General features: G+C 52.1%; 1 protein-coding gene across 2 annotated transcripts; it reads right to left on the minus strand.

Moving 5' to 3' along the window:
* Window positions 1-874: 874 nt before the first annotated feature.
* P2RY1 (purinergic receptor P2Y1) lies at window positions 875-4,322 on the minus strand. Of its 2 annotated transcripts, none has more exons than XM_040567252.1 (2): window positions 4,192-4,322; window positions 875-3,752 (listed from the first exon to the last, which is right to left on the minus strand). In XM_040567252.1, the coding sequence occupies exon 2, from the start codon at window positions 3,682-3,684 to the stop codon at window positions 2,593-2,595; it is 1,092 nt and encodes a 363-aa protein (XP_040423186.1). In that variant the 5' UTR covers window positions 3,685-3,752; window positions 4,192-4,322; the 3' UTR covers window positions 875-2,592. The 2 variants fall into 2 exon arrangements, with proteins under 2 accessions (XP_040423186.1, XP_040423187.1); XM_040567253.1 differs by having other exon boundaries at window positions 4,196-4,314.
* Window positions 4,323-9,819: the final 5,497 nt, after the last annotated feature.

Below are 9,819 nucleotides of genomic sequence, written 5' to 3' on the forward strand. Positions count from 1 at the left end.
CGAACCGGGTAACCACACCAGGCCAATTGCAGAGTTCTCTCCAGTGAGGCAAGACGAAGCAGAGAGATCTTACAGCTGCTTCAGGATGAGCACACAAAATCCACCCCGGGAGCTCAAGACCCAGGTTTGTGGGGAAGGTACAGCCGTTTGCAGCTTGGGGGGGATTTTCCCTAGCAGGCTATCTGTGCAGACAGGTGGGTTTCCCCTGCAGCATGCCAAACCCAGGATACCTGGGCTTGTACAATTTGGTTGCACTTGAATTATACGCAGCGTAACAGCCAGCCAACTTTGCCCTATTAGAGAGGCATACTGCAAAAAGACAGTGAGTAACTACAGAAGGACCAACCTGGGTGCAAGGTTTTTGTTCTGCTGCGTCTCTGCATTTAGGATCTTTTTTCGGACAAGACTTGGTGGAACATTTAATTTCCTAACTGAAAGGAAAAAGAGAAATAGACTACCAAACTCTGGGACATGAATACAATTCTAAACCTAGAGAAGCAGATCCAGAGCATATCATATTTTAATGTGCTCCCTCTGCTTAATTCATCTGCCATTCTAAACAAGACGTGCCTCGGCTGAATGAAGTCTCAAATAATCACATAATAGAAGAAGTCATTTATTCTGAATCAGTCTCATTCTCTGGTGATATAAATAGGCTGTGCTATTCCACAGTGTTTTGTCAGTAGGGATTAATTAGCAATTGACCCTTGGTTGGGATTTTTTCACTCTCTCCATTTTTCATCTTACAGTGCTAAATGGGATCTTAACATTGCTTCAAGAAGCTATGCTTCCTAAGCAGTAGTTTAATTTATCTCTAGGCTATATATTAGTAGTTTAATTTATCTCTAGGTTATATATCAAGAGTGAATAGTCAGCGTGGAATTGAGTTTATTATAAAGATGTTCTGTTAGAAGACAGTGTTACAATGATTTAAACATGCTGTTAAATTTTCCATTAATGCCCAATTCTGAATATGAACACGGAGAACCACACTTTACATACTTTACATTTAGTTTTCTAATAAATAAGTTCAATAAATAGGGATTTTGCAGATTAAGAAGCTGTATGTCTGAACAGAAGCTGCTTTACAACGATGTCAAAAAGTAACGAGGGCTACTCCTGTTTGTTACCAACCACTGAAAATTAGTAAGCAAAATATAAATATTTCACTCTTACTATGAAGACTGGAGGAATGAGGATCTGCTTAAATCACCCCTAGGATTACATAGAACTTAATTTTGTACACTAAATTTATCATTTAAAGCATGCCTTCATACTGCTTTTAACACACTATTTTCAAACACATTTCTTAAAAATATGAGAAATGAATGACTGCCCATGTAAGGTTTCATCTGTGTCTGATCACTAGCTCTTGTATTACACAACATTTCGGCTTGACTAATTTTAGATGACCTATTCCACATTTGGAGAAGATATACAATAAACGGGTGGATTTAGTCTGTAGTATATTGCAACATCTTGTTAATACAGTAATTTGTCACAATACCAAAAAATTAATTCCTTCCCAATTATTTATACATATATATAATATAAACCATATATATATATATCGTTTTTTATAGTTATATTCTTGGGAAACAACTTTCATGTTCTCTGTAAAGATTGCCAGGAACAGAAATATTCTTGCACCAAAAGAAAACGCAGGTAACTCAGATAACGTAATTCCACTCCTCTACAAGGCACAGCCAGTCTCAGCAGACACGTTTCTGGCGCTCTACCCGTGAAGACCTGCAGGATGACCGCCACCATCGGTGGCCAAGGGTGGGGGCTGCAGCACATGGCCCCTCCGCGCACACCCGTGCACCAGCAGCAGCTCATGAAGCACACCGCTGCCCGCGGGTGCGAGGCAGGTGCCTGCACCAGCTCCCAGAGCCACCCATCCGCCCGCGCGGCGGTCTGCTGCGGGTTCCGCGTCTGCCACGAGCGGCCGCCGTGAACTGAAAGCATAATCATGCACACACGTCGGTAAGCCTATCTTTTGTAACACGCTGGCATTCGAAGACTGAATCATAAACGTTACCAAACTACCAAATAATTATCTACACTAGAAGTAGATGAAGAAATAATGAAACCGTAAAGGTGTGACAGCCACACCAGGACCTTGATTTACACACTTGTTTACAATGGCAAGCGAGTGAAAGGACAGCACCGAGGCTCGGTATTTGGACTGAGCATCAGAAGAGAAGATACTGCTCTTTCTTACTTTTATTTCCTATTTTTAAAGGGAGGCTAATGAAGTTCGCTTTGAATGTGGGAGACTAAGTCATTGAAACAGAAGCACTTTGATTGCTGTCTTCCTTTAGGGGATTTACTTCATTTTACTTTATCTGACACAAGTCAGAAAGAAACGAGAACGTTGTAAGGAGAAGGAAAGCTGAATTTTGACATGTTATTCTCCATTAAGATTAAAGTTCTTCCACTTAAGTTTTTTCTAAGATCAGAAAAAGAGGCTTTATCTAAAATGAGTTTGAGAGACTGATAAATTTTCCTCGCGCACTTGTAGCACTATCGTGCCCTACTCTGTCAAAGTGGAGGATTTTTGCAAACCGTTCCCAAATCTTTTGCATTAATTCACAAACTCGTATCTCCATTCTGCTTATACTCTGATAAAATATTGAGAGTCATTTCCTCACTTTTGGACTGCACATTGTGTTCACTTCTTCTGGATGATTTCCTGGTTGCCCTGGAAAGCCGCCTTCGAAAGGTGTCACCTGCCAGGAAATAAAGAATGGGGTCTACACAGCTGTTGAGGCTGGCCAGACCCCTCGTCACTTGGTAAGTGGCATAAACCTTATCGTTGAAGGCACACATTTGTGGAGTCTGAAAATCCACTCTGGCTCTTAGATTTAAGGTCTTCATCACGTGGAAGGGAAGATACGACACAGCAAAGACTGTCAACACAATAATAACCAGGTAAATCGACTTCCTCCTAAGAGGAGAGTTGTCCAAATCTTTGTAAATCAAAGCTTTCACAATTAGTCCATAACAGCCAAGAATCACTATGAACGGGATGCAGAACATAAACACCGTGGTGCACATGCTGTAAATGAAGTAACTTCTCAGGTAATCATCGGTCGTGGTGTCGTAGCACGTAATGGTTTTATTTCTCCTTATCCCTGTTCCCGAGTAGAAGAGTATCGGCGAAATCACAGCCACCACGATGACCCAGACCAGGCTGCTGATGTAAACGGCGTTCTTCTTCTTCAGCCTCCCGAGCGACTTCAGGGGGTGCACGACACCCGTGTACCTGTGCACGCTGATGCATGTTAGAAACAAAATACTGCCATAGAGGTTCACGTGGAAAATGAACCTCTGCAGTTTGCACATGATATCCCCGAAGATCCAGTCGGTTTTATTGAAGTAGTAGAAGATGAGGGCGGGCAGCGTCAAGACATACAAGAAGTCGGCCAACGCCAGGTTGAACATGTAAACCGAGATGCCGCTCCAAGGCCTCATGTGGAAGACAAACATCCAGATCGCCACGCTGTTTCCCAAAAATCCAGTGATAAAGACTAGAATGTAGACGGTGGGCAGGTAGTAGAACTGGAAGCCGGTTTTGGTCAGGGAGCACTTGGTGGTGGCATTTCCCGCCGACCAGCCGCTGCCGGACAACAGGTTGGGTTCAGTTCCATTCAAAGCAGCAGAGATGAGGGCTTCGGTCATGATCTTTCCAGCAGGGTCAGATAAGCCTGAGGTGAAGCAGCAAAGTCTCTACAGGGCCGGCGGCGCATCTGAAAGACAGCGACACAAGCGCAAAGGGAGCCTGACGGGATGCACGGGCTGCCGGGCCGCCTTCCCAGCGCTCCCGGTGCGGGAGCCCCCGCGTGCGGCCGGGCGCTGGGCTCCGCGCCCCTCCCGGGGGGCGCCCCCTGCCCGCCGCGGCCACGGCATGGCTCGGATCGGCACGGCACGGCTCGGATGGGCTCGGCACGGCGGGGCCGGACGGGACGGGACGCGCAGAGCGAGCTCCGCAGCGCGGCGGCGGCTGCCCCGGGACGCGGCGCAGCTCCGGGCGGCGGTACCGCGGTGGGGGCCGCCGGGGGCCGCCGGGGGACGGGGGCACCGCCGCTCCGCCCGCGCTCCTCCGCCCCGCTCCGCTCCCCCCGCAGCCCCCGGGCAGCCGCCGCCCGCGCCCCCCGCCGCCCCCCGCGGCTCCCCCCGCGCCCCCACCTGCCTCCCGCTCGGCTCCGCTCTCGGCCGGGGCGCGGCGTCCCGCCCGCGGCTGCCATGGCCGGGCCGGTCCCGTGGCGGGGCCGGGGCTGCCGGGGCTGCTGGCGGGCGGCCGGGTGCCGCGGGACGGCCCCTGCGTGGCGCCGCCGCGGGGAGCGCGGCCGCAGCCCCGGTGCCGCGGGAGGCTCCGCGCCGGCCGCGGGCGGGGGCGGGCGGGGGCCGGGGGGGCCGGCTCCCGGCGCCGGCTCTGCCCAGGGGCGCGCCGCCCGCCCCCCGCACCGCCCTCGCCCGCAGCCGGGCGGCGCTGGGTGCCGCTCCCCGCCCTCGCCCTGCCGGGGCCGGGGCCGCCCGGGGACCCTCCCCTCGGGCAGACAGACCCCCCCCGGGCAGACAGACCCCCCCCGGGCAGACAGACCCCCCCCCGGCACGCCTCCCGCCGCCCACCCACGCGGGACACGATCGCGGGTGGACCCGGCCCCGCCGAGTCCCCGGTGCTCGCTGCTGCGGGGGGCAGCGGCTCCTTGGAGCCCCCCGGGGGGGGCCCGGCCGGTGGCAACCTGCTGGCTGCAGCCCTCCGCCGGCGGGCGGCGAGCGGCGCATCGAGCCGGTGCCTGCGCTCAGCTGAAAGCTGCGCCTTAGACGGAGGGCTCTTAGTGCCTCATGAATATGCATTCCTTTCTCAAACTTTTGAGTCTGCCTGAATTATAAAACTACTTTGTCGAGAGGGCTTAATTGGGAAATCAGCTGCGCATTGTGCCCCTGTAGGAATATGCAAGTGGCTGCAGATGGAGTCGCCAACTTGGCATTTACTCGGGGCCAAGTTACGCAGACTACGGCTTTGAAGCAACTTCTTAGATTTTGTAATAGTAAGACCTTTTCTTCCTATATATTCATTTTTTCCTTTTTGTACTCATCCACTAGCTGCACATTTACTATGAAGATTCGTTTTAGTTTTAATACAATTGAATATGAAGAGAAAGGAAAGCTAGTGAGGGACTGAGGCAAGGACAGCAACACCTGTAAAGCATGGATTGTAAAAAAAAAAAAAAAAAAAAAAAGTCCAGTTTGCTAAACTGTTCAGTGGTGCCCTCTAGGATTTTAAAGTGCTAACAAAAATTACTCCGCAGCCACAGCATTGCCGCAAGAGAAAGCGCCCAGCCCACAGAGCAGACATGCGAGGAGCACAGTATAACAGTATCAAGCCCACAGTGCTCATTTATAAAAACATCATCTTGCTCCCCGGAGAATCAGCTGCATGGCCAAAACCAGAGTTTATTTGAATAAAGGACCTGGATCATCGTGTAAAAAAAATAGAATGGAACAAACAAAGCAATGCTATTAGCGCACAAGAGGTCCTTCAGTTTATCTTTCGCTTTGCAATTGTTATTTCATTAGCGATTTTGTTAGGCCCATTGCTAACGCCTCACTTCTTTTGGCAGCTCTCGAATTCTGTCTTGAGAACATTTTGAGTCATGCTGAAGCAGCACTGATAGCATCAGTAAACATGCACCACGATCTGCAGCCTGCTTGCTGCTGTGAGCTGAGCAGCGCCGGAAAGCCAAGCGGCGGAGCTGAAAGGTCAGTGCCGGAGCGCTGCCCGATGCTAACCGGGGTGGGGGCAGCTGCTGGTGCCTGCCCGCTGCACCCCCAGCCCCTGTGTCCGTGCTGGTGTGCCCCAAGGAGCCCAGCATTTGTTCTTGTGGGGTACTTAGAGACATGATCCAAGCACTTCTCAGCCTTCTCTTGGATAACGCTTGTGAACAGAGCTGTGAAAAGGGCCGTGGTTCATTCACACGAGACCCTGAGAACCACGAAGAACCAGCGTGGGGGTGATCAGGAGCAGGCAGTAGCGTGTGCTCACGTGTCCCGGTCTGCCCGGGCACCCAGGGCAGCGGTTACACCAACGCCAGGTTTCCAGCTCCAGCACGAAGTCACAGCTGTGCAGAGAGGTGGCACCTCCGCTGGTGTGATGTTCTTGTAGGACTGGTAGGCATGTTAAGGAAGAATATAAAATATAAATAACCTGAAGGTCAAAGGGAATCTCCACTAGTCGTGATGCTTCACACCACTCGGCTACAGCTCAGTTCATCCATTACTGAAGACTCCAAGCTCACATTTACAATCTGGTCTGAGAATCTGCAGTGTCTTTTCTATGCCAGGGCAGGATTTTCCAAGATACTGGCCTCATCCCTCTAACATTTTCTTGAGTGCCCCCTCATTTTTCAGTTGCTTGTCTGGAGGGCGGGCACTGCAGCGATGCAAGGGTGCTGCTCACATGCGTACGAGCATCAGGCTGCCGCCTGCCCTGCAGCTTTTGGCGGCGCCCTCAGGGTGCTTGCGCATGGCTCCGGCTTCTCCCAGGGAGGAACCTCCACCAGCAGCTGGCCAGGTGCTGCCACGTGCCACCAGCAGCAGCATCTTTCCAGAACAACACTTGTCCTTCCTCAGAACAATGGGAAGAGATGTTTCTCTTCTCTGCACGTTTTTTAAATCCCTGGCATTCTTTTCTCCTTTATTGCTCCTGCTTCATCCAGGCTTCCCTTTTCCTTGTATACACCCCAGTTAATGCAGCGGCTCAATATCTGGCTTTTTGCTGAGTGTTGCCCACCTCACCTGGTAGCTCTGCCTTCATCACTTTTCCCCTCTTCTGCCAGCCGGGGGCCAGTCCCACTCTTGATGGGGGGCAGAGGGAGGCAAGCACGGGGCGGTGACTTTCCCTCCTCCGCTGCTCCCTCGGCACCACGGACCTGCCGAGGACACTGCCGCTGCCCTGGGCAGCCGCTGTCCCTCCTACTTCATCCCCAGCCCATGTCTCAGCACCTCCCTTCAGAGCCCGGCAGTGCTGGGAGTGGAAATCTCACGTACTGGTGTAAGTGTGCACATCCTGACTGCAGGGCTTCAACAGTTAAAGGTCCAAGCTCTTAAATGAGTAAAGAAAAAGGCATATTTTTCAGCAGCCATACTGTTACATGACTTCATCTGCAGCCAGCAAATTAGCGTCTTCCTGCTTGTATCACTAATCTGTTCTTATTTTGGAGCACAACCATAAAACATGTTACATTAGCACCTTTTCCTCCATAACTCCAGCATATGCTTTTGTAGCTGAATAGGTTTCTAGCTGGTATAGCTGAAGCTGAATTCATTCCAGCTTTGCCTCTTAACGCACTTTCTGCAAAATTTAGGATTTTATACCACTGATTTCCATTAAACTGAATGTTTTGTTCTTTTAACAGCTGATTTAACTCAAAGGGATGATGTATCCCTAACGAGAGAAGAAAGCACGCTAGCAAGCAAATGGAAATTCCCAGTCAGCCCAATTAATGCTGAACTATAGCAGTGTGTGGGTGTGCGAAGGGAACGGGCTGGACATAAATCCAGCTGTTGCTACCTGTTGGTTTTGGTTAGCAAAACCTAGGCACAGATTTCAATATTTCAGTGTGCCAGTAAGAAAAATGGACCCAAACCAGCCTCAGACTGAGATCCATAAAAGATCACTGCAATGCCTTCTTGTGGCAGAGATAAACGTGCGTGTGGATACACACAGGTACATCCCCCTGTGTGGGGCGGGTGAGGGCAGGCACTGGGGGGCTGCCAGCGCCCACTCACCCTGCCCGAGGAGGAAGCCCCCACCATCCCTGAGACCCTCTGGGGATGCAGCCCCCCCTTGCTGCCTCGGCAGGGGCTGAGTGGTGCCTGGGCTGCGGGTGCCAAATGCAGTCCTGAGGGGGCAGCCACCAGGGGTGGCTTTGCCTGGGGGCAGCCCCACACACGGTGTGTTCCCCGCAGCCACGGCAGGCGCTGCCCAAGGGCTGAGCCGTCCCTAGCCCTACATACCGCCTGGGTGCGTGATGTGCTTGCCAGTTGATATTTTTTGTCTCTGTGTTAATGGCTCCCCTTACCTGCTGTACTTCTGAGCGGCCGCCCGCACACAGCTGAGAGCTTGGGAAATTTTGGCTTAAAGGATTCAGGCAAATGCGTCTTCGTACAAAAAAAGGGAAGCTCATCCTTGTCTATCTAAAAATACTTTAAAATACATAGAAAACAGACTGTTAGCAATGGCTATTTACACCATCTCTTTTTTCCTGCCAGCTCTACCTTCGCATGCTGAAAATGCCCAGGTGTGGCCTGAACTTGTGAGTGAAAGTATTTGGAAAATTTAGGGGTGAGCGTAAAGGTATGGGGAAAGTTGCTTTTGTGCTGAGTGTGAGCAATTCCTGCTGCCCTCCTACAGGAACTTGTGGCCATTAGCAACTGAGGCAGAAGGCTGGAGGCTGACAAGGAAGTGGTGTACAGGACAGAAATGCCTTTAGCACTGAAGACAAAAGCAGTTCTGACCATGGCAGCAGGCCCTGAAGTGGAGCCCTGCCCGTGCACACTGGGTGCGGCGAGCGCAGGGTGAGCGCGGCGCAGCAGGAGCACGGTGAAGCAGGCTGTGCGCGCTGCGGGTGGCGGCTGTCCCTCTGTGCCCTGGCACAGCACCGCCAGCGGGACCCGCGTGCTGTGGGCAGCCCGGCGCCTCTCCTGGCCCACCACAGCACGCTCCTTCACACTGGGCAACGTGGGCCAGGCGCCTGTCTGAAAACCCCATGTGTGTGCATCTCCGAAGTACTTCAAACCCTAATTACTTTTGGAGTCATGAATTTTGCAGGTTCACTTCATAGCGGGGAAGGTTTGTAAAATCTCCCACAAGAGGTGCCTAGCGCTCCTTTTCCCACCCCTGAAGGGCTGACACGGTGGGTTTCTGTGCTCCGGTGTGGTTCCAGCCCCAGCTCCGCCTGAGCAGAGCAGGGCAGCAGCCAGCTGGATGCAGCACGCGAGCGAGGTGCCCTGAGAAGCTGGGGCAGGGGCAGCGGGCGGCACAGACCCTGACCCCGCACTGCTGCAGCCCCAGCCGAGCCCTGGCACGGCCACGGGCCCTGCTCACCCCTGCAAGCCTCGGCTGCCTTTGTGTGCCCTTCCTTGGAAAGGAAACCTGGGAAATGGCAGTTCAAGAGCTGATAAGGATTTTCAGGCATGTCTGTTGCAGATATGACATGCATTGCTGGCTGAAAGCGAGCCTTAGCTGAGCTGCCGCCCTGCTCACAGAAACTGCCAGCAGAAGCCGTTCCCGAAGCTCAGCTGGTGCTTTTGCCAACAACATCTCTGCTTCGCTGCTGCTCTGCCCTCCGTGCTTGCTGTCCCTGTGGATCAGAAGTCGCGGTCCTTACTGCTGCTCTTGGGGGCTCGGTCCCCTACCGAGGGGGTGACAAAATCCCGCGGTCGCAGGGTCCTGGAGGAGATGCACTCCAGTGCGTGCTGCTCAGGCTCGGAAGCTCCTCTCCCCCGCCCCAGCGAGAGGAGTGTGCGCCTGTGTGCATTTTTAATATCTGAACTGACATTTTGCTGTCTTGAAAACAAAAGCTGTTCACGGGCTAATTAGCAAGAGATGCACACAGCAGAACGTAAGCCCCAAGGAGCTGTAGAGTCCCAACAGTGGGTGAACTTTGGAAGACAGAATGACACAGTGTTGAGCATGAAGGATTATAATTTCATATTTATGATTAGATTATAGATAGATTATAATCCTATAATCTATAGATCAGAATTTTATAATCAATAATGGGTACATCATGAAAGGAAAGCAAGAGA

This window comes from Cygnus olor, chromosome 9, assembly GCF_009769625.2.
Source record: "Cygnus olor isolate bCygOlo1 chromosome 9, bCygOlo1.pri.v2, whole genome shotgun sequence".
Classification (NCBI taxonomy): Eukaryota; Metazoa; Chordata; class Aves; order Anseriformes; family Anatidae; genus Cygnus; species Cygnus olor.